Below are 26,363 nucleotides of genomic sequence, written 5' to 3'. Positions count from 1 at the left end.
TATCGTATAAACATATTAAACATAAAACGACTGAAATAGTGTCAATACTGTCGATGACACTGTCAATAGAGTCAATTAATAAGCTTTTAAAGCTCGGACGATTGGAATGAAGTTAGGTCACTTTATACCGTTAAGTCGCAAACTTTTGCTGCGCTATTGCAGGAATAGTAAATTTCAACTAAACCGTTGAAATTGGCCGAGAAAATAATATTAGTGTAGTCTGCAGTTTTATAGATCAATCTCTGTGTAATGTAGATTTATAACAGCGGCGATTACACATTTGTACTTACAGGTTTTATTTGAGATCGATCGACAACAGCGTCACGACGAGCGTATATTGATAAAAACGTTGCCGAATTCGGAGTGTAGTGGAATGATATAATTTATATATTATATACAAATTGGCTATATGAAAAATACGAAGGATTGAGTGGCTCACACGTGAAACGTGCACGCGAACGTTTTCATCGAAAATAATGTTGTTATTTTTTAAAATGCGAAAATCACATACGATTGATCTCGAGTGTCATAAATCATTCGACGTCACTAAGCGCCGCGATAATATATATATATATATATATATATATATATATATATATATATATATATATATATATATATATGTACGTAGTGTTTGTGAATGTCAAATTCTCGCACATAATAATATAATATATTTTATACCCAGCTCGTTTATCGCAAACACAGGCCGATGTAATGTCACGATAACGGGCCGAATTTTATGATTAAACGCGCACACCACCGTTTACCGTTTTCGAGTTTTCGTAAATAATTTTACTACAAACGTGAAATCAATTTGAAATATTATTAATCCAATTTTGTATTTGGAATAAATTTAAAAAAAACTTTTGACGATCCGCGTGTATTACCAAAAACGACATAAAAAAAACGTGAAAAACAATATCCTACACGTCTATTATAAAGCGAGTGAAATATTAAAATACATTTCAAATGTTCTACATAACTTTCGTTTAGTAAAATATCTATTTACTTATATATTATATAATACATACTATATATAGTTATATACATACATATAACCGCAAAAGTGTGTACTCGCTGATCCTTCATAGGATATAATATAATCTCGGAAGCTAATGGAACTTTAAATAAACATTTAAACTTTGTTATACGTCAAGTAAATCCTACTTGAGTATTGTTAATAAGTTATATACGCTTACATAATATTCACTTGTTTGGCATTACGAAATACGATCGTTCATGAACGTTCGAGATCATTATAGCGACTTTTTGTTATTTTGTCGTGTGAAGTTCAAACTAATAAACTATAACTAATACAAACTATAAGTACCTGTTTATTATATTTTATATAATAATATTTATCACATTTTCGAGGTCTTCGTATATAAACTTTTATGAACAAATACAATTTATTCGACGTATATTGTAAACAATACTGGTGGAAAGTGGAGACTTAATTAATGTTAAACGATTTAAATTTCCTTACGTCCTACGGGGAAGTTATGAATTCTCAATTTATAATTAGAAACTTTTAAGCTTGCGTAGTCATTACTACAACAAGGCAAATGATGTTCGGCTGAAAAAATAAATGACGTTGGGGTGTACTACGACAATTTATATTCCAGATTACAGAAATTATTTTTTTTGTCGTTTAAAATATTAAAACACAAAGAGCTATATATTATAATAATATAAGTATTGACATTTTTACTATAAATAATAGATTGTTTTTTAAAACCAAATAAAGTCGTAAATATATAAGCACATATAAGTATGTGTCGTTAAAGCAAATGAAAATAAACAATACATAGACAGAAACGAGAAATTTGACCAAAAAAATACTTAATAAATCATATTTCTAGCGATTAATTAGGTAACTAATTATTCTACATTATATCGTAATTTATAAACTGCTAGCATATTCATATATTTGAATAGTCAAGACAGAATTTTAATGGCTATACATACAATTTTTAATAAAATGTACAACGAGCTATTTATACTCAACTATATCATTATGACTACTTTTTTTTCAATTTATTATTATTATACAATTAGTGTTAGCCAAACACACTTAACCGTTTTTCACGATGATTAATTTTTAATTATGCGGAGAGCGAAAAACTAAACGGCCTCTAGACAAAAACGTCGTTAAGACTGCAGTGCTTTAAGTGCGCAGTTAAAAATTCGCTAAACATGCGCAGTAAGACAGGCAGTGGAGGTCGTAGTGTCGTACGCCGTTCTTATGTAGTTATGTTACTTATTACTTATTAGTTATTATAAACGAATGGTTTACGCTCTCCGCACACGTATGCCACGTGTATAAGTTAAACAAAGTATTATAATTACTTGGTTCTTAGACAGTTTCAAAACAATCTAATATAGATGATGGTCGGCGACGGACGCTGCATCGACCACGACGAATGTAACAGCTGTTGTGTATAGGTATACACAAATATTGCAAATAAGTCGTAATAATAATAATATAACCCCATGCTGATAAATACAGGGGAGTAGAAGCGACTAAATTACTAATACGCGACGGCTGCACTTTCTAAAGTTGTCATGAGGCAGGTAAAACTATCATATTTTCTTTTGTTAGACCGGTATTGAAACTTTTATTATTAAACATTTATTATACAATTTTAAGTTTCAAAACTTAGACATTTTGAACTTGAATTGTTTATTTTATCAATCAAGTTAATGGAAATCGAGTTTTTAGCAGTTTTCAGAATTTTTTTCATCATTATATATACCTGTTCAAAAGTAATATTGTTCGAATGCGTTACGTACATATTCGGAAATTGAATTTTACTAATCCATTTCACCTATGGTCTATATATGAGACTTTGAACACCGTTTGAATTACCGTTTGCATTATATATACATTGGAAAATGTATCATCTTATTAAAAATGAAAAAGTCGATACCGTTCTCCGCGTATAACATTACACGACCGTTGTAATAATTTGTTCGGAAAGTTTTCGCGCATAAGAAGCTTATTCGTTCGTGTATACAGCACATAATAATATGTGTATAATATATTATAAAATGTTCACACGCGTCACCCCCCGAGATTTGAGTTCAAGCGCGATAGACGGCATGTCGAAAGTCTCTGCAATGGATTATAAATATTATATTATATAAGTCGAGATACAGTACGGTAAGACAAAAAATATTTTATAATTCACCCAGACACGAAGGAAAAACACGATAATAATTATCACATTATAACAATATAATTATTGGGAAAACGGCCAAATAAATAGTGGCATCAACAGAACCGCGGTATATGCAAGACGATAACACATATTATACACACACAGAAACCGCGAAGGATAGTTATATTATAGAAACTATTTAGGGGTTTATACATTTTTTTGAATGACAACCTATACACCTATATATTCCATTTAATTTCATGATCGAAATCGGGATAACAACGTAAATGGAAAAAATTCATAAGGTAGGTTATATGAATAAGTAGGTATATGAAAAAAGAAAAATAATGAAATATTTCGGTCATGTTAAGTACCAACTTCAAACTTTAAGTAAAAATGTTTTATTTCAATCAAAGAAATTTACTTAATCCATAGACTTATAAATGTGGGGATGTGGGGGATGTGGAGGTCAGGTTTTAATTTTATAAAATAACGTTTATTTTTTTTAGAAAGAAAATAATTTTATTGATCACTATAATATATTCATATAAAAATGTTATAATTTAATTTAATTATTTGAATATTCAACATATATTTTAATTTATAAGTATAATAATACATAGTGGCAATATACAAATTTGATAAATTACAATTATATGGGAAATCTATATAGGTACATAGTTGGAGTAAGTAAATAAAACATAAAATATATCGATTATAAAATCACCAAATCATTATTGTAACAGCTAATATTATGATATGGTTTAAATAGATGCTGTCTCCGTAAGGAAAATTTAAAAGTATAAAAAAAAATTGTTGTTGTCACGAAATGTCATGAACCATCATGATAGAGTTTTCACACCATAAAATGTGCATGATAGTTTGAAGTAGATTAGAGGGCATGAGTTTCACCAAAAATTATATTGCCAAATAATGGCGTATTTTTTAGGACATTACTATAAATAGGTACCATAAACACCTATTTTTTTTTTTACAGGTTTGTTTTTTCCACTGTTGAGGAAGGTACTATTTCGTGTTTTTCCGATGTTGTGTCGATGATATGCACAACACCATGATTTGTTGGATATATATGTGCATAGATGGAACTCCGCACGTCGGAAAATCGCAGCCGCCGGTCGAATTATCGTTGCGTGATTGCGTCGAATTTAAGAGCAGCCGGATTTCCCCTCGACCTCACGCAATAACGACTACTTCCGCGGCGAACACGCCACCCCCGCCGCAAAGTAGATTAACGTTTTCGGGCTGTTTGTATAGTAAATATATACATACACAGTCTAATATACTGTACGACTATTATAACACTGTTTTATTACAGTATGTAAACTAAATTCCTGGACACGAAATTACAATGACGACGACCCCCCAGCCGAGACGATCATCATGATGTATATTATAAAATATACAGTACCTACGACGATAAATATCCAGGGACACGCCTAACACACATGCACATTGGCGGAACTTGGTAACATTTTAGAGGAGACAAACTGTATATTTTTCATGTACAAAACAAAATCTATATTCTAAGAAACATCCTTGTAACGGTTAACACAAGAAGAAAAATTGATTATCATACAATTTTCGACCTAATAATCACGAATTTGTTACGATTATAATTTATAATTGATACTTATGGATATTTTTTTATTCAGTTCACCGTTTTTACAGTATGATATGCATTACAACTACGGACCGATGTAGCCGGATTCTATGAGAAAACAATCGTCGTCCAATTATGATAAGTATACAAACTAACCTGTGACTCTGGAGAACCACCCTCATCTCTGATCAACAACAGGTGACTGTGGCCGTCTACGGATATCTCTTTCTTGAATCGACCTCCTTCTGGACTCTCTTCTTGCATGTACGACCCGGTCAGGTACCTGTGAACCAGCGCCGATTTGCCGGACGATAGCGAACCAACAATGCCCAGGCGTAAGTCCGGAACTGATCGGGACAACGTCCATTCTTGACTGTTTACAAACGAATCTATGAAAATAAGAAAAACAAAATATTGAAATTAGTATAGATATAGGTTTTACTGTATAATATTTCAACTTATCTTATCGTATACAATTATAGTGTACAACACATAATATAATACAGTGCGCATTAAAATATATTATAATATTTCATCATAAACTGCATTATTAGGTAGGTACTTAATTATATTATAAACGTATTTGGCGAAATGCCGACAATTCGATTATTAATACGACGGGCTCATTATTTTTTAATGGTTCCAATTGCTATTATTGAGTATTTGAGTCTCATGTAGTCATGTTAATTATATATTATAATAATCTGATTACATTTTAAGACCAAACAATTTAATATCCAAACTTATTCGCGGTTGAACTAAACCGTTATTATTAGTTCTTACAATCATCAAAAATATAAAATATTATAGTTTTATTTTTTTCTCATAATATTGTAGATCAAAAAGAAACGAGTACCTAACCTAACCTACCTACCCAAATACAACTTACAATTTATCATACCATATTAGGTACTTATAGTGCATATAGGTATTCACGTCGACACTGAACACACGAGTTTGTTATAAATTAAAATCATTTAAACAAAAAACGCAGTAGGTACCTATATTATAAAACGCACATTTTTAAATGTATTGTTACTATCAAAATATAATCAATTCTTGTATAGGTAATGAAAATAAATTCAATATAATTAATCAAATTGAATAATCACAAACTGAAATGGGTTTGTGTTGAAATGATATATGAATACAATAATGATAGAACAGTTTTTTAATTTTTTTTTTTTTTTATAATAGAGTTTATTACAACGCAGTTTCATTTGTATATTAATTAATATTTATAACCTTTAGAAAACAAGCGTGTTTGCTGCAGCGTCAAACAAAAAATGTCCGCCCCCCTCGTCGATTTTAAATAGCGGTCATTATAATATTTCTGTCGCGACGTTTTTGGAAACCAATCGATCATTTGAAGTTTTTATGCCACGCACCTGTCGTGTTTCCATTACACACGTCAAATGTGGGACCTACCACAATATATTATAATATGCGTGTATCCATCATTGATGCAACGAAAACACGACCCACCGCTTACGATATTATATTATAATAATATTATGTTCCCAAACAGTGTATTTAAAGTCCGCCAGCTACACAAAATCGAACTGCCAAATGTCGCGAGAGAGCCGAACAGTTAATGTGTATATATATAAAAAAAAAAACATGAAAAAAGCTTACAGTCCTTTTATGTAAAAACACTTAAATGTTATATTATTTTGTATACGTTAATACTATACAACCATACAACGGCTCCACGCTGGCGATCTAAAGCAACGCTGTAATAATATACTATAATATACATCACTATATATTTATTATAGCTTCCTTTACCCTATCCTTATTTCACAAATATTTTTTTTTTTTTTTAGAGACTACAATCTAAAATTGTCGTATATTATTGTGTACTGACAATACCCGTCTGTAATACCTACACTAATATATGTATTATGCTATTATACATTAAAATTATGCCAACAATTAATTATGAATTTTTGTTTTGTGTAATAACTAATAACTCGTGATACGTCTTCGACAGGAAATAGGTTTAGGTTACTAGAACATTTCAAGACTTATAAATATATTATTGCATATTATATTATTATATTAGTAATATAATATCATATTTCCTCACATGTCGTGAAATTATGATATATATTATGATAATATATGTAATAAATATGCAAAATGTGAAAACTACAAAATTTGCACAAAAAACCGGTCAGCTGATGACGAGTGTTAAGTATAAGGTATAAAAACACTGTATAAATAGATAATTTTGTGAATAAAACGTTTTGTTGGGAATGATAATATAAAACAATGATAATAAAGTAGATAGTAAAAACCACCGCAATAAAATGGGACAAATATAAAATTAAATAAAAAAATTACGCCTTAATAATGAGTTATAGTGTAAATATAAAAATAAAATATTTTTGCATAAAATTAAAATAAAACATAAACATTAAGATATATTGAAAAAAAAATACAAATACAATTTTCTATAAATAATCATCATAAAAATTTCTTTCTCTATTTTAATTTTTACTTAACACATTTTTAGCTTTCTCTAATATATATTTCTTGTGATTTTCTTTAGCATAGATAATATGCCAATAATTTATGAGTATAAGCTGTAATCTGGGAGCTGTATAGTGATGAAGACAATAATTCCTATATAAACCGGAGATTACTAAACGATATAAAAAAGCCTTAACAGATAATAATAAAAAAAAGATATAAAAAAATAGACTGTATTTATTTATTTATATATACACACACACATATATATATATATACGGTAAACCGCACCGTTAACGAATTTAACGGACGGTAAATACAAAAACAGTATTAGGAACCTATACAGGTTTAATCAGGGATTAAGAATTTTTCAGAGAGAAAACTGTTAAAACGGATAGGTAATAAAATATATATAAAAAAATCACCCGCATAATATATAATATATAGGGCAATTGCAAATTACACCATGGGGGTTAGCCTTGTGCGTATAGTGTGTTGACAAAACGATAATAACACGACGACGTCGGACTTGCGACAGCGGTTTTCCGGCAAATTGTCATGAATAAATTAACTGGGTGTTTAACGGTGGTCGACAAATACTACCTACCTATAAAATATGTATTATGTAGGTATATAGGACGATGTAGGTTATGTTTGTAATTCTAAAGTAGGAATATCAGTATATATTATATCTTGCATTTACATAATATTGAGTCTTACACCTGCAGATGCGACAAACCGCGACTATTGAATATATATTATATTTATGACTATTGAACGATTACCTACCAACTAAATTATTACAATTGCATTAACACCACACGTCACCGCAGTAAAATATTTATGGTACATTTGTGTGGAGATCTGGGAGGAACTTATACTGGGGCCCTCAAATAATTCCCTAGAAACTAAAAATATTACAAATATAATTATTTTAAAACTTGTAATATGTGCTTGAATTTGAGAAGACGGGGGGGGGGGGGGGGCGAGTACTTTAACTTATTTTTCTGAAATTTTAGCGAATAATAATATTATTAATTATAATTATAATATATATAACTAGCAAAATTTACTTTTTTCCACGATTTTCATTGATTATTTATAAACAAATTTTATAAAATAAAAGAGGGATAATTAGTGGTATATTAAGCCTCCCACGGTTCAAACGTGATGGGGATACTCTTTTTTAAAAGCAAACAGAGTTCCCTACTTTAATTTTTGTCAATTCGAGCACTGGTAGTATAATATTGGACCGATTTGTTTTATCTTTGGCCATAAGCCCATAACTATCTCATTCCGGAAATGAAAAAAAGTTAAGCACAATTGGCACATTTATGATTTTTCGCTGTTGTAGCTGTATGTTAAATTATTATTAATTGTCATATTTACGACTAAGGGAACAAAATTATTACAAAAAAAAAAATGGGAAGGGTATGTATTAAAAGCAAACTTTATTTAAAAATGAAAGCCCTCTTTAAATAATTAGGTACGACTTAATCTCAGCTTGCGCAGCCGCACGCAAACACTGGTTCGACGACGTCAGTTTGATACATGAAATGTCGGCAGACGATATGTGGGACGTGTAGTCGAACCGAAATATATTACGTGTAATATTATAAAAAATCGGTTGTTGTAAATAAACTTCCAAGGACAATATGATAAATAAAATCGCTCGAAAACGTCATCAAGAGAATATGCAGGATGTTATACATCTACGAAAAATTGCAGCCGATTGCCGGTACAATAAATGATCCAAACGGTACGTAAGACGACGACGACGTTATAAATCGTCGCTATACATAATATTATGTACCTATATAATAGGCGTGTGCGAGAGCGCGTGCCATCGACGTCCTATTACAGTATTGTATTATACATAATTATTATATATAACCAGTTTCCACGACAAAAACTATATTGAACATAGGTAACCCTTTTATGTCACGAGAATACGTATCGGACCAGATCCAGTGATGGGAAGTTATGCACGCGCTACTCTTTCCACGGTGTCCCTATATATCTGTGTGCAAGCGAACAAGACGAAAGTTCGAGCTTCGTACATTAAGCGGAATGGTCCCGTATGACTCTACCCGAAAGTCTCTGCAGGCTATAATACAATACTACATTTTTAAGCCGATAAAATTTTTTTTTAATGGTTTTTTTTTTTATAGTTTGAGTTAACGCAATGCAATTTTACGTTTTTATTGTTTGGCCAAAACAACGGGCAGATAGATGATAAATAAATAATATATTATGCAACAACATTTTTATAAAAAATAATTTGTTTCTGATTATATATATGCAATTCAAAATGTATAGTATTTAAAAGCTTCATATATATATATAAAATATATATTTTTGATTAAAAAAACCTACATACTGCAGCCACGGCTTGCCTGTAAGTAGCAGGCGGTGTCAATCCACGTTTACGGGATATGGAAAATATAAGGGCGGAAAAACGAAAAAAATCACTCAGTCGTCACCAATTCACCTATCTCAATGTCGAACTGACAAGGGACAACAAGGGACACACACGCTTTTATGGGTAGTACTGCACCCAGATTTCACCATGGCTAGGTGCGACGAAGAGGAGAACACGAGGCACACGGATTGTACACAATATGCGTTATATAATCGAAGCGGCCTCGGTCGCCGCTAAACGTGTACCTACACTTAGATATATTTTGTAGAAGATTTAGGTGTGTGTGTGTGTGTAGAGAAAACCGGTTTCTTTTACGAAAAATCGTTGGGATGCCGGTTCCGCGCCAACGTTTTTTTTTTTACCACTGACCAATCCTCTGGCGGCGCACAAACCACACGCGAACGACGATTTCTTTCTCTTTCTCACACACACACATACATACATAGACAACAGTATTATACATAGAGTGGCATTCTACATAGGTACAGTATTAAGTATACGGTATACCCACGCGCGCTGCGTTTGGATTTGAAAAATAAATAAACGGTCTTTTTCTGAAGTACGCATCCACGGACGGAATAAAAGAATTGCGCGACTGGTGGGATATACATATACCTATATTATGTATTTATATATATACAATAATAACAATAAAGAGTACTCGACCAAACCGTATACGCAGAGCATTATGTAGCTCATAATCCACTCGCGTTACCGGTATCACTACAATCCGTCCTAAAGTTGACGAGATAAGAGCAGTACTGCAGGTGGTTGTAGAGTTCTACAAAAACAAAACGGCCGACCGATTTTATCGCGCATGCGTCCCCGTTTATGTCATATAATATTATAATATAATATATTGCTGTACCTATTATTTTTTGAATAATATGTTATTATTATTATTATTATAAGCCGCGGTCTATGGTAAGATATTCCAAAATAAATAAAAACGTTATCGTTGTCAGCAGCAGGCCAATATTATACAACACGTACAGTATAATACACCTGGCAGACACAGAGGACATTACATTTATAATATATATACATGCGAGCGGTTAGCCTACGGGTTTTGGCCGTCTGTGAGAATGGAAGGGAAAGAAGAGGGTGTTAAGTGAGTATATATTATATAATATAATATATAATATATCATATCGGCTATATTTATATAACGTAAATCGAATACATTTAATAGATCGGAATAAAACAAAATATATAAGCATATGTAACACGTCAGTATGTAATACGCATATACAGAGGGATTATTCTATCACGAAATACTTTGTATTATTTATTAAAAAGTGGCTAAAGTAACTTTTTTTTAAGGTTGAAATCAGTGCCCTATACGCATCTACTGAAGTTTAAACTCGAGCATCCGTGAGTAATGATGATCATTCGTGATTGTGTGTGTGTTGAAATTAACCCGCTTCGCGAGATTAAAATCCGACATGTGTGCAAAAATACACACAATATATTATAATTATTTGTTATTATACAACTACGCAAAAAATAAAGTCGTTTATTGTTTATGCGCGTTTTCCAAATCACGAATACACATCTCACTTGTTGTTATAATATACAATAATGGGTATATAGTATGCGGTAACACACGCCGTTGTCCAAGGTCATGTTTTCCCACGCACATCATACATCACGTATCGGATGACGGAAGCGGATAAACAATAATAGGTAATCATAATATAGGATTTCGTTTCATTGTGGGGCGAACGCGCCCGCAAAGCCCCTATATACGTTGGGCGGCATACTTTAAAATACTTAAAATATATTATTACGCGACGACGATAGACGATAGACGAACGGACTAAACATACCTAATATATACGCACATACGCTACAGGGCGGCTCACCCTGCGTAAGAAGCCGGAAAGCAACGCCTCCGATTTTAGGGGCAACAAATGTTAAACGCTCACCGACACGTCATATACGAAAATCGTGTTGGCAAATTAGTATTTAGACTTTAGGGGAACGATTATGTAATTATCATATAGGATTATCTAACGACTTACGAGTTATGTACTTATGCGTAGACGGGTAGAGTCGGTCGAGTGTCGACCTAGTCAGTCGTCATCGAAATTGGTCGCGAATATTGAAAAATGCCACCCGCTTCACCGAGATCATTGGTCATCGTTTACATAAACGATGCAAATAAAATTAATGTATGTTTGTTATCATTAAAATCGGAAGTCAATGCGTATTTTGCTGAATGCTCTCAAATATAAGCGACATGCACGATTAAACTCTGAGAGTATTCTAGTCGTGATGCGTGAAAAAGACAAAAAACAGTTGAATAAAAAGTCAAGCAATCTTTGAGTTTAGGGAATGACTTGAAAAAACTGGTAGAAATTAAATTTAACTTAAATAAAGTATTTAGTATTTACATTACGCGGAGATTTACGAACGTGGCATAATATAAAACGCCAACTACAATATATTACAGTGCATTAATTAAAATGTGAAATCAGATTTCTGTCCGTCTGCGGCCGCGACGGGAAACGAACCACGGTAACAATATTAATGATAATCGCGAGCACACGACGATAAAAATTAATAATAATATTGTGTAGGCTATGACAATATTCTACAATAGTATAAAAATAGTTATATTTATGACACGCCGTGACCAAAGGATTCGATCAAAATTCTATCCGGATATAGGCTGCGGAACTGTATAGATATATAGGCGTAATATTATAGTATACTATTATATTATCGCATAATACGATAAATTGATGACACGTATCGAGAAAACGCCAAACCATAATTATTGTAAATTCGAATCATACAATTGATTCAGTGACGTGCTGACGTCTCAAAACCTAGTCGTAAATATCTGTACAGTATATATCCATGTATATATTATGTTGTATTTGTACTCAAATAACTGCACACATAAGTATAGTTATATGTAAATAATAACTGGTAAATATAATATTATTAAATAATACTAATAATATTATATTATGACAAACGATATTTGAAAGGAATTTTAATATTTGCATGTCTAGTTCCTATAGTTTATATCAATGGGCTTAAAAAAAATATAATGAAATTATGTATAACTGCAAGTAGAATATAAACACGTTGGACATCCCTAACGGCATTATAATCGCTATAGCGATGCGTTGGTATTATTTTTTTAAATATAAGTTAAATACACGAATATTTGTTGTTGTTTGACCTAAATGTATAAATATATCGGTACAATTGATATAATAATTTATAATACAACGCGGGGATGGTGTTCAGAACTCAATACTCATAATATAATACCAACATAAATATATTATATACTTACAACATAAAAGTGAATTAAATGCTAAAATTCTGAAAAACACCAATATAACATTGTACATGGCTGGCTAATAATCATTGAGGTTGAAACGTTAATTATAAATAGAAAAAAGCGTTATTAATTAATGTTCACCAAATTATTTTACGATAATTATAATAGCCGCTATAGTTGATAATATAATAATATATAAATACTAATTAATGCTTTCATTACCTAAATACAAACGCAGAAATAGGGGAATGTAATCCCTGCAATTGGCAATCGGTTTTATTACGAAACGAAATAGTAAGTAGAGTGGATTAAAATTACTATACGTATAGTAGATCTAATTTCTAATAAAAGCGTAGGCTTTGGAGCCTCTCCCTCCCCCCGGGTAATTCCGCCTATCCGGAAGAACGGATTTAATCGCTCGATAATAATTGTACGGATATTAGATCAAGCTGAAAAAAATCTAAGTTGTGTTTTCGACTTTTAAGTAAAACGTTGTGGCGTTATGAAAAATCATCGGTGCGGTCAATATTCATTCACGACCCCCGGATGGTACTTCACATATATATACAGTAAAACCTCCTTATAACGGACACCCTATAAGACGGAAATCTCCCTAGAACGGAAAATAACAACGTTTCCGAATAACCTATTATATGTACCGTGTATTTTAGTCTCCCTATAACAGTAAACTCTTTGGAAAAAATTTTTGGTCCCAAGCGATTTCGTTATAGAGAGGTTTTACTGCAGTATAATATATATTTATATAATATTATATAACTGCTGCTACAACCGTCTTATCGATCACGCGTTTGATGGGAGAGATGGTGTGTATATATTATATATATGAGAATAATGTGCCGACGAGGCACGGGTGTATAATTATTATAATACATACAGAGTGTTAACAACATACACAGCCCTTATGCCTCGAGGACACTTCACCGCTGCGTATATACACTATACAGGGTCTTGAAAAGCTACATAATGCTATGGTGCAGGAGCTTTTAGACTAGTCAACAGCAGAGTTCGTAGATATGCAATCTCCACCAAATTCATCACGTGACATTGGAACTGCTCTGTATACGCCGTACACTTATATTACTATAGCCATATTATTATTATTTGGCTTTTAGTCCGCAGGCGATGAGTCACTGCGCGACTCGAACTACTGCCCGCGCGCATAGGGGAGTAAAAGGCGACACACACACACACACACACACACACATATTATAAAGACTACCCAGACTATTATATTATACTCGGCTTTTGTTCGTCAAATATAAAAACAACACATAATAATATATAATATATACTCAGACACACAAAAGAGAGCACGCGGGGTACGTCAATTTAAGCGACGCGGGTAAAGGGCGATTCCAGTCGAGTGTGTATTATACGTATTGCGAGTAATAAACTTTTAAGTATATGCACATGGTCATAACTAGGAGAGAGACAAAGAGAGAGAGAGGGAAAGATTGTTTTAAAAACAAAAATGACGTAACGACTCGATTTTACTATGTGTTGCACTTGTAATAATTAGTTATTTTAAATTTATTTTTTACTTCAGGGGCGGCGCGCGGCGCCATCAGATACATCGGTACACGCGCATATATTATCGAATCGTCTCGCAGATTTTTTTATGTTTAAAATTTGCATAACGATGTCTATTGTCTAGCTATATTGGTAGATGCAGACTACAGAGACCTCGTCTTGCGACTCTGCATATACAGGCCGGCTGTCTATACATACCATACGCACGCGTACCTGCAATTTTCTTATTTGCAAATCGCCTTGCCACTATAGAAACAACAACTGCAGTTTTATGATAATAATATAGCATAAATGATTAATACCGTGTATATACACTCCCCGTTCATGTATATACTTGTACCAGTGTACCACAGCTGCGAACTTGAAACTCAAATCTCCGAAACAACCCCTCTAAACTATAACAATAATTTATTTCCCAAAAACAGCAATCATTACACAGCATATTACACGAAATAAAATACGCCCAGAAAGCTCATGTACATATAAGTACTTCTCAGCACTTGCGACAGGTAAAAGATAGTCATTATTTTAACATGTAAATATAGGTATTAAAAGAAGTTATAATAATAATTTTTTAATTGTAAACTTTATTAAAAAAAGAGTACCTAAACTAATATCATGTTGTAAATCAATATATTTAATATTTATACATCGAAACTTCTAAGTTAGAATTAATAATTACATATTATATAATATTATCCAAATGGTAATTATTTGATCCCTCCTCTGACTTGTAAGACATGACATTTTAAGATACATAAATATTAAAGGGGTACATGCACTATAACTTTTAACTTATATAATACAATACTATATGTACAAAGACTGTAGAACACACGAAAAAAGAAACATAATTTAATTTAGAAAATAAGCTTTAATCATGTGTAGGTACGACATGCGTTTATAAGGACCTTTATACGTAATCAATCAACTGTGCGTTAAACAAGTTGAGTAATATGCAATCCTGCACGCGCCATTCCCATTTAAATCTTCAAGAATTTCACCTTCTCTCTTGTGTATACCAAACATAATAACAAATATATTATACCTATATTATATACTACGCGATACGAGAGCAAGTGGTAAACGAAATCCGAAATAGTATTATGCCAATTGCCATCGATTGCAATTGTTTCCCTATAATATGAGAACTTTTTATTTATTTTTTAAAATAAAGACGTTCGAAAAACATTTTAAAACTATTTATAGTCATGGTGTATCATAATATGATATGACAATTTTACTACTGAAATTACATATAGGTATATATATATTGCGTCAGATCTACGGAAAACACCAATATACTCTGTAGTGTAATAATATATACGCAAGTATAAAGGTTCTAGTCACAGCACTGAAATAAACACCTCTTAAAAACACAAAATTTTAGCAGTTATATCTCGTCAACTAAAAATTTTAGATAGGAGAAAAAAATGGAGAAAAGTTAATACTTTTCAAGATAACTACCACGGAGTGTTAGTTGATAAAATAACCGTCGTATATGATGCGCATCGTCACACCTAATGCGCATCTTATATGCATTATTCGTGGAAAACTCTAATATTGTTATCAAATACTTTGACTGCAGGAAACCGTCGTCGACGTTCTATATAAACTACAAAAAAATAACACTGCACCTACCTATATAATGCATAGTGACATAATATTATTATACACAACTTGCATGGTACTGCACCACAACTCGCGTAGTCCCGTTCATATAAATTATTAAATATACAACCGATAATAATATGTTGTGTAATATGTATGGAGTGACCCAAAGTCCCTAACTTAAGAGACGCACGCGACCACGCAGATATATGGCAAATATAAATATTATGCACGCGATCTTGAAAGTGGATTGATTTTTAAGTGTCCGTGGTTGCAGTGACATCACAAAACGTTATTCTACGATACGCGCAGCACACTCGGCAGGGTGCCATTATTTTACACAATAAATATTATAATATGCTCACAACTATTCCAGCCACCAACATGCTTATAAAATGTTAAATATGTATTGTAAACTATTTGAATATACTTCGTCTATAGTACGCCATCACTTCTGCACGTTTCTTTATTCAAAAAAAGCGTAACACATTTTGGTAGGATTATTGGAAGTTGAGAATTTTTTTATAACTTGTTTTTAATAACAATTAATATAAGAAACTTTTTATCGTAAATATTTTATATTTCGCCTATGCATAACTATTAGCTTGTTTGTATTGAAAACGATTTTTTTTTCAAACTCAAATTAGTTTAATGCGATTTTGACAAAAATATAACTGAACTCCTTTTGACACGCTCCAAAATAGATGAGTACCTAACTCACATTACGTTATTTATAACTATAATATTATAAAAATGATGTCCTACTTGAATTCTGAATTTACTCCAATCAGCCGGACGCTGATTAATTATTAAAATACCGGTGACCACCATGTTTTTCCATATAGTTTATAAATTTTTGTTGTATATATGTTTTAGGAATTGTATTATTTGGAATTAATGCGTAAGTATACCTACTAAATGTATACCTACTAAATGATAATAGTTCGCTTTATAAAATACTTACACAAATATTCTATAAAAACTGCAAGTTATCTTGAACTGTTAAGAAACATGAACAACACAATTTTAAATTCCCCCAACGTTATACACTAAACTATATATTAATCGTGACTGCTGCAGTTATAGGTTTTCAAAAATATTAACTATAGAAAAATAGTCATCGCACAACGGGGACACACTGCAAGTATGAGAGTTGAGAAATCGTGGACATTGCACCATGGACAAACTTAATACAAGAAACACCTCGGTTTGCGGTTATTTTCCCACGACCAAAAAGAAACCTAAGCGAACCCTGAAATTAGTTTCAGTATTATAATAAGATAATGAGCACGCATATATAATAAATATGTACATGCGATGCACATTGTACAGTGTACACTATATACACAGAATAGATATAATACTGAAATATATACCTACAATTCAAATTTGGTCGACAGGCGATGACATAATATTTATGTACCAGAGGGATTTTTTTCCAACACGAGAAAAAAAAATTTCAAATTTCAAATACTGCCAACGATCGTTATAACTTACAGGTTATGTATACACATTTACAAGCAATAACGACCGCCTTCCGAAGCATCCAATATATTATTCCCGGTATAATGTGTATACGAATACCTATATAACAGTAAGTTTAGATAGGTATCGATTTATTATTTAAAAACGTTTAAATGGTTTATGTAAGAGGAGGATATATTATATACAGGTACAGTGTATATATTATTATAGTCATCGTTAGTCGGGTTACCCATCGTTGAAATTTTAACGGCGTTTCTCGAATCGTATAACTTTAGGTAAATGCGTTACTACCTATATTAATAATGAACCGTATTGGTACGCAACGATGATAATCGATACATTAAATATGTTTGTGTTTCCAAATTTTCTCATTGTTAGTAGATATACTCGTTTTCAAAATACGAACGTAAAAAAGTGTACAGAATTCATTCGAAAATAGTCATTACGGCAGCAGCAGTAGAGTTTTCTGATCTCCGTGTCATAAGGTAAACCTAAGGCTAAAATATGTGTACGCGCAAAATTCCTAATAAAAGGTATCTACGTATTACCTATATATTATATTATGAAATTTTGTTCGAAAACACCGCGGACATAATAACAGTGGGGTTCAAGAAAAACGAATCGTATATTCTCTTGATGAGAAACAAAAATCACCTTGGACTTTTATACATATATTATTATTTATTATACACGCAACACGCGTATTTCAAACAGTGAATTGTGCCGACGTGAAATCGAGAGGGTACCTATAATACTATAGACCACGCGCCGCCTAGTTGTGGTTATTATTTCTTCGCGCCACCGTTTCTCTTCGCGTATATCTTAATGTATATACGTATATGACTTTCAGTTTCTCTGACCATAAAAGAAGAAAAAAACAAAACCAAAGTAAAAAAAATATAATATAATAATAATAATAAAAACACGACAGCAACAATGCCAACAATATATACTTCACGACCTCGACTACTAGCCACCACCCCCTCACCAATCCTCACTCCTCTCCAGGTCCCACCTCCCTTAGGTCGCACGTAGTCATTGTTGTATGAATACCTATATAATATTATTACACGGCGCGTAGTACGCTGTATACACAGTATACGCACTATTAAATTACATGAGAATTATATTGCACAGGAAAAATGTAAATGTTTTAAAGGCTTCGCATCGATTTACGGTTTATTTTCATTTTGTTCTGTTATTATTGTTGCTAAGTTACAATCGTTGCCACTCGCCGCCTAAGCACGACGGAACAGTTTACGAAAAAAAAATGTAAACGCTCGTTAAAGAACATGAGAAACCTCCTTCTCTCCCCGCTAAAAATAAATGAAAAATAAAAATAATGCAGGTAACCCGGACGATTTTGAAAATTTACGACCGGAATGCTCAAAGAGCGTGAGAGCAGTTCTATATACCTGTATAATAAACAGAGACGGGATGACAGATATATATACGTGTGTGTGTGTGTGTGCACATAAGTACGAACGTGGAAACGAAGGCGAAAACTTTTCTACCAAAATCTCGAACAAATATACGGGTGTATAGAAAAAACACTTTTTCCGCTCTTTCCTATACACACCGTCTATCTATTTGCTGCTTCTGAAAATACATAGGTATATAGATATAGTTTAGAATGTATAGGAATATACCCACACAATTACTGCGAGGTCTTTCAAATTTCGTATCTCAAACACGACGGAGGAATTGCGTAAAGTTGTCACGATCGACACCCCCCACCCCTAGATTTCGTCACACGAAATTTGAAAAACATCACAGTATATATATTATTATGTATTTACGATACAGAACTATTACGAACGACACCATGAAAAACTTGAATTTCGATTCTTGTCACGCGTATACACCTATGTATCGATAGTATGTTATGTACGACGTAGGTATATTGATGCGTCTGGTTGGGAAATTCAAAACGAACGGTTAATTTTCTCCAAAATCATAGGAGTCCGAGGGGTATGTTGTGCATTTTATATATAGTTGACGGGCTGCAGGGATGCAGAACACATAATATTATATTTATATAAGTAAGAAAATAACGATAATTATTTATATATGTAGATCATAAAATACAAGCAGCCGAAACGTGCAGGGTTCGATATAAAACTAATAGTTCCAACTGCAAGGAACGGAATGGGGAGAAAAAAAACCAGTGGCGAGACGCAAAAAAATACTAAAAGAGCGTGTTATATATAATACATATAACTGTGCGCAATGAATTGCAGGGTTCATATTACCACCACAACCTATTGTGTATTCACATGCGTATTATATATGTATTATATGTGTAATATGTATAAATAAATGCGCAAGCGATCGCTGCGGTTATACGGTTTTAGGAACGCGCGTGCTGCTGCTGTTGCCGGAGACGGAATTGAAAAAAAAAACTGTATTTATACGCACCGGAAGTGGGCAGTTTAATGATTCGGCGCACGGTTTACAATCCGGAAAGCGGTGAGGAGATTTTTTTTATTTTATATAGGTACTAACTATATACATATAGGTTATTCATTATATTAGGCAGTATTTCAGATAGAACCATATAGAATACCGTATATGACACGGCGTAACTAAAGCTTTACACACTACAGCACCGTGAAGTTTCACTGCATTAGCTATCGTCCGTAATTTTTGTATTATACAGTGGTTGAAAGTTGAAGAACTGCGTTATTATTTCAGAGTTTCGTTTACTTTAAGTATTATTAATTGCAGGTCTATGGTTAAAAAAAGAAGGGTTATTGGTTCTAATCTATGTGAGCAATATGTTTAAAAGACAGAATTATTATATAATATCCATATTCCATTCGGTAGGTAGGTATGTGTAAGATATATTATAAATTATATACACACCTAGCGGGATAAAAAAAAGTGAATTACATTGTGTAGGTATATAACACATTATTTTGAATAGTGATAAGCAGGAATTTACACTACCTATAATCTATATAGTATATAATGGTAATACCGTAGCGTTGTAATAATTTTTGTTTTTTTCTCATAAAATTTTTTACCTATCCACTTAAAATTGTAACTGCGGGTTTTTGACGTTAGGTGCGCGTGTTCGAATACAAAACAGAAGACCGCCGAGACAATGATAAATACATAATTCAACTTACTATGTATCATGTTTACGTGCTTCTATCGGCATTCGGCAGCGAATAAACCGAAAAAAAACAACCCCCAAAAGGAATTGTGTGCTTAAAATGCGCGCGTAAGCTTTTGAACATCAAATATATACTTATACAGTTATACACATAACATCATAAATAATAGACTGCAGCGCTTCTCCTTGTACCTATCATGTGGGACTACAATGTACACATATAACATTATAAACGTTATAATATATAGGTATACTTATATAAAAATAATATACGCGTATTTAGATATATGCACGGTATAAACCACAACATATATGCACAGCGGCGTTATGATACCACGCCATATTCTAGCTGGTAACAATATTTTAATATAAAACAATATATTATTTTGACGACCGTCACCAAGGTGGAAATATCATAGATATAGCCACGAATTCTGATGCATCTATATATGTACAATTTATGCCTAACCTAACCTGTACACGAGGTACCTAGGTACATACGTATGCATAACCGAAAGTTATATAATATGCAAAAAAAGGTAAGCAATACGTAAAAATGGCACGTGGAGTGTCGATTCTATTAGGTCTCGCTTGAAGTGCGTGGAACAAGATTGCAAGCAAAATGGCTGGAATCAGCCGACTTTATGCAATTATGCGACACAATCCGCGCGTTACGGCTTGTATAGTCCATCGACAACATGCAATCTTTATCTGTAAGATATTTCGTAGGGAACGATGATGGTGGTGCTGAGGTAGTGTGAGCTATTATGAGGTACGCGGTTGTAGTCGAAACCCAAAAGGCATATATAAGAAAACTTCATATATATATATATATATATATATATTAGACGAGGAGTTGTGTCGTGAGATTATTCCCTCTCCGCGCCCAAGCCTTATCACGAGTATAGTCGAAGGTACTTATATGTAGGGTTTATCGTATAATATTATGATAGAGGTTGGAACTAAATTGTTTATCCTTCATCTGCGCGTAGTCAAACAACATTTTGCCACCGATCCTGACACCCTATGAAAAATCCTAAACAGTATATATACAGTTTAATTTGTTATATAACAAATACGAATAAGAGACAATGCGACGCGTTTTTTGCTGTGGCAGGGCAGGAGTCGATGAAAACGGAAACTTCGTTTCTGTCTTTCCGCAGAAGGAACTATACGAACGGAATTTATGAACAATAATAATAAATATCTTCTAGAGGCAGCTTCCTGTAAAGTTGAACTAATCGACCGTTCGCCCAAGCCAATCGCGAGTTTGTAATTATATATATATTATATACATGACAAAAGCTCTTCCACTCCGCTCTAATTCAAACTTTGTAATTCGATTTTAAAACTCTCGCGAAGCGGTACATATACATAGCTATATATATATATGTATTGTGTATATAAAACAACAGTAGTATATAAATACGATTATATAACGATATGACCCTCTGCATAGGCACGTATATATGTATAAGACGACGATAACAAATTGCGCTCGACGGGGTTAACTCGATCATCGAGTCGAAATAATCGAATCTGCTGTACACAGTGAACTAAGGGCGATTTTTTTTATATATATAAATATATATTATGTATACATTGCTGAAGTCATAAAATAATATGTTTACACAATTCGAAAAACCAACATATACATTATATATATAGAAAGTGCAATTGATTTTTAAAACCACCATTTTAGTTTCATAGTTTTGTACATATTTTATGATTTTCTGGCTCTACAAAATTTACGATAAAATGTACTACGAACAAAAGAATAAAATAAATAATTTTCTAAATTTAAAAAATACACGAGGCAAAATGTCATATTATAATACGGGGAAAATAGGGTCGCCCAAAAACAACTTTTCCCAAACGGCACTCACGCGGGTTCGTTCGAATATTATAAGCTGCACGCTAGCTGCAGCTGCAGAGTCACAAAACACGTCAACTTTCTATTAACTTCAACGCCATAATGTATGTTCGTTCGACTGAGGGTGGTACTGCGATATTGTTAGTTTTTTACCTCTTTATAAAAAATTAAAATAGTGAAGAGTTTTTAAAACTTAAATTATAAGAAAAAAAATACGAAATACGGACCAAACAAATCGTATTTTTAATACTTAAAATACATATATATATATATACTTCATTGTGTATAATATTATATATCAGTAAGGGGGGGGGGAACCTATAGGGGGTAGGTCAGAGAATTTTCTTCTATGGGTTAACTGGGCAGACGATAAAGATGCATAGATAGTTATAGATAACTGCAGATAAATAAATTTTCATAAACGCGACGCCGGGCATGGACAGTTTTTTATATCCGTGTCAGATTATTAAATATATATAATAATATATGATTGAGCATGTCATTAAATGACAATAATGCCTTCAAACATAATATAATATCATAATTTTCGTAAATTATAGACGTAATAATCGGCCAATCGCCCAGACCTATCCGCTAAACAAGTTACGCACCACCACTATACTGTAAGAGGCTGATAATAATATAATATGGCGTACGTAGGACTTGTGTAGTTTCAAAACGCCTTCTTCAGGTGTACAAAACATATATATAATATGTACCTACCATGCATGCACCCGACGCGAGTTTTTCGTGTGTACGGTAATCCCCACTTTCGGAGACGTCGACGACGCCAAGCCGATAAAATAGGGGAGGAAGTGGCTGCTTCGGCTGTATACATATATGGTACGCTGCACGCGATTTGATGTATATATGTATACGCGCGTAGACTGTTGGCGCCTAGATTCTCCGATACGATGTATACAAAATAGTTGTTGCAGCGATAACATAATAATATATTTATATCCCCTTAATTTCCATCACGCAAACCAGCGCACGTTTGGAAGGGAGAAAAAGAACCGAAAAAAACCGTATACAGAATTTCCATTAAAAATTATTATTAGTATTATTATTAAACACGGGAGCTCCGACGCGGGTCGAAAATTATATTCAGACTGTTCAAACCTTTAAACTGCACGAGCCGTTGTTTTGTTGTCGCGCCAAAACGGGGGTACCGGGCGCCCCGCAGTTTTATATTGACTTTGCGCGTCGCGTATATTACTGCATTACAATAATATATATAAATAATATTATTGTACACGCGGCCGTTTCCCGTGCTGACTGCTGGAACGGTCGTAAATCGACGCGTAAAACTGTACTAAGAGGATTTTGACTGGCGCCGTTTTTATATGCGGTATAACTATACAGCCAGGTAGGTCAGTAGGTACTCAGTGGTGTATACTAAGGGTTGTTTCAGCTAACCCCCTATAGTTTTGTTTCTTAATATACTTCTAAACAATGTCAGTTCACATTGGAAATGAAATTTTAATTGAATATTACTATTATTTATTATTATAATACCCAAAGTTAATATGAAGACAATAGAGTTATTTTGTATGATTTTATGTACACATATTTACTAATTTATACTACATAAACTAAATATAATAATGGTGGTTATATGTGTGTGTTCGCCTGCACTGCCCACTGAGATATAACTGATATATCTTAAATAAGTTATTTGCCCGAAAATTCGATTTCATTCGGTAAATTCGTTTTAAATTCAATTTCGACTGCCCGTATAATGCGAACGTGGTAAATTTCACATAAACTCGATTATTATTTTTCACGTCTGGATAATATAATATTATAGGAACCTCATTGTATACCAAAAAAATAATACATTTTAAAACACGCGGCTTATTCTAACCTCATCCCTACACATAATTTCGAGTTTTCAACCCTAATTAACCCGTCACGACGGCCTAAGTTACATGCGTGTACGATCACCCTCCTGCCCGTTATTATTATCTACATGCATTTCTAAGCCTTGTCCGCAACGACCCATTTATGCCACATATTTTGATAAAGTTCCAAACGCCATAATATAATATGCATGTATTTAATAGGTGTACATATACTCTACGAGTAAAACGGATTCACGACGACACAAACTCATTTTCGCGCGATTATAATTATATGCACATCTGCGAGATCTATATAGGACACGTTAAATAAATATATAATATTCACGAAATCGTAAACAACCGAAATTTGTACAACGTATAAGCGTATATTAATATAATCGTGATACATAATGTGCAATAAATCGTCTTTTATTGTTGCGGCTGACGTCATGTGCAGTACGAGTGATTTTTTTTATACTGCAAACACTCATTCGGTGAACTTTAGTTTCAAAGAGCAAGTATACCTACAAACTTTTTCATACATTTTTTTATGGTTGGAAATTTAGGACACATCGCAATTGACTTTTGGGTTTTAAACGAAACTAACGGTTTTTATAATAGACAGCACGTATACTCTGTATCGATGTACGCGACTGGGCGAGCATAAAAAAGCCTATATAGCTATACCACGAACTTCCGGTATGTCGCATATATATACATACATATACCGTCCTCAACGAGCCCCTTATATATATACTATACTATTTTTTCCCGAACAAACGTAATCCGATCACGTCGCGCGCATATACATTAACATTATACATATTTATCTATATACCTACAGGAAAGCTTGTCGCCGTCTCGTAGGTTTTAAATTCTGTTCGCGTGTTGTTGCCCAAAACATTTATTTATATTTTACTTTTCACGATGCCCTATGCCTTGTGTTGGGTTAATAATTACGAAAAGGGATTAATGGTCAAAATCAAAATATCATAAAATCATAAATTTAATACTTTAGTTGACCCAAAAATTAGTGTTTTTCACCGCTTAAACGGATCATATTACTTTAAAAATTTTTTAAAGTTATCATCGATAATGACGAGCATCTCAAACGAGTACGGTTTCTAAAGAATATGTTAGGTACGCCCGAAAAGAGCATAAATGAGTGTATAGTTTGTGGTTAAAAAAAAACTAATAACTAATTATGTATGTGACACAAAGCAGACGTATGAATGCAAATTCGAGACGTTGCAGACGGTTGTACACATATGCCTGAGCAACTCATCGACGCCAATTCTGCAGTTTTTGTTGTTGTTGTTTTTGGAGGGGTTAGCAGTTCAGTTCATTATATTATACACAGTTGGGATAAAAAAAAACACGTTTTTATTGTTATGTAAATCAAAATTTTAGTGTTACTCGTAATTGGGACGGAACACACGCTGTCGGGACTCTGGAGACTTATTTTCAAGAAAAAACGGCTAAGCGACAAAGCAGACGCGTGTACTACCAGTGCAGTGTGTATTTAGAGACGACGAATGTATAATAAACAAATGATTCGTTTTATTCACATATAAACAGCTATAATTATTGAAAATCCAGAGTAAAAATCGTTCATCCTTATTTTTTCTGCAGTATATTTAACTGTAATAAAGGTCTATGGACTATGAACGTATTGATTTTTTTTAATAATATTACCCTCGGCAGCATAGGCCATTGGGATGTACAAAAATTATATATTTACATAAGATACATCTAGATGAGGAGACCATTAAGCTTATATTGATTAGTCTTATAATGTGTTTATTAATTTTAAGGGTCCTTCAATTATGATGAATTCGACTTCCTATTGACTCTCTTGAGAGTTCCTAAATGATGCGGATATAATATTATGTTGTGAGAGA

General features: G+C 32.9%; 1 protein-coding gene and 1 long non-coding RNA gene across 4 annotated transcripts in view; one reads left to right on the top strand and one right to left on the bottom strand.

Moving 5' to 3' along the window:
• LOC132949970 (centaurin-gamma-1A) overlaps positions 1-26,363 on the bottom strand; it is a 114,748-nt gene that overhangs the window by 27,365 nt on the left and 61,020 nt on the right. For both annotated transcript variants that reach the window (XM_061021110.1, XM_061021109.1), the window contains exon 2: positions 4,939-5,171. In XM_061021110.1, coding sequence (XP_060877093.1) covers positions 4,939-5,171 — 233 coding nt within the window. The remainder of the gene's footprint in view (positions 1-4,938; positions 5,172-26,363) is intronic.
• On the top strand, positions 2,142-4,990 carry LOC132949975 (uncharacterized). Of its 2 annotated transcripts, XR_009665169.1 has the most exons (4): positions 2,142-2,445; positions 4,159-4,435; positions 4,498-4,647; positions 4,851-4,990. It is a non-coding gene; the product is annotated as an uncharacterized LOC132949975 (long non-coding RNA). The 2 variants fall into 2 exon arrangements; XR_009665168.1 differs by having other exon boundaries at positions 4,498-4,941.

Source organism: Metopolophium dirhodum, chromosome 8, assembly GCF_019925205.1.
Source record: "Metopolophium dirhodum isolate CAU chromosome 8, ASM1992520v1, whole genome shotgun sequence".
Lineage (NCBI taxonomy): Eukaryota > Metazoa > Arthropoda > Insecta > Hemiptera > Aphididae > Metopolophium > Metopolophium dirhodum.
The sequence above is the reverse complement of the archived record's forward strand: the minus strand, read 5'-3'. Positions and strand labels throughout refer to the sequence as shown.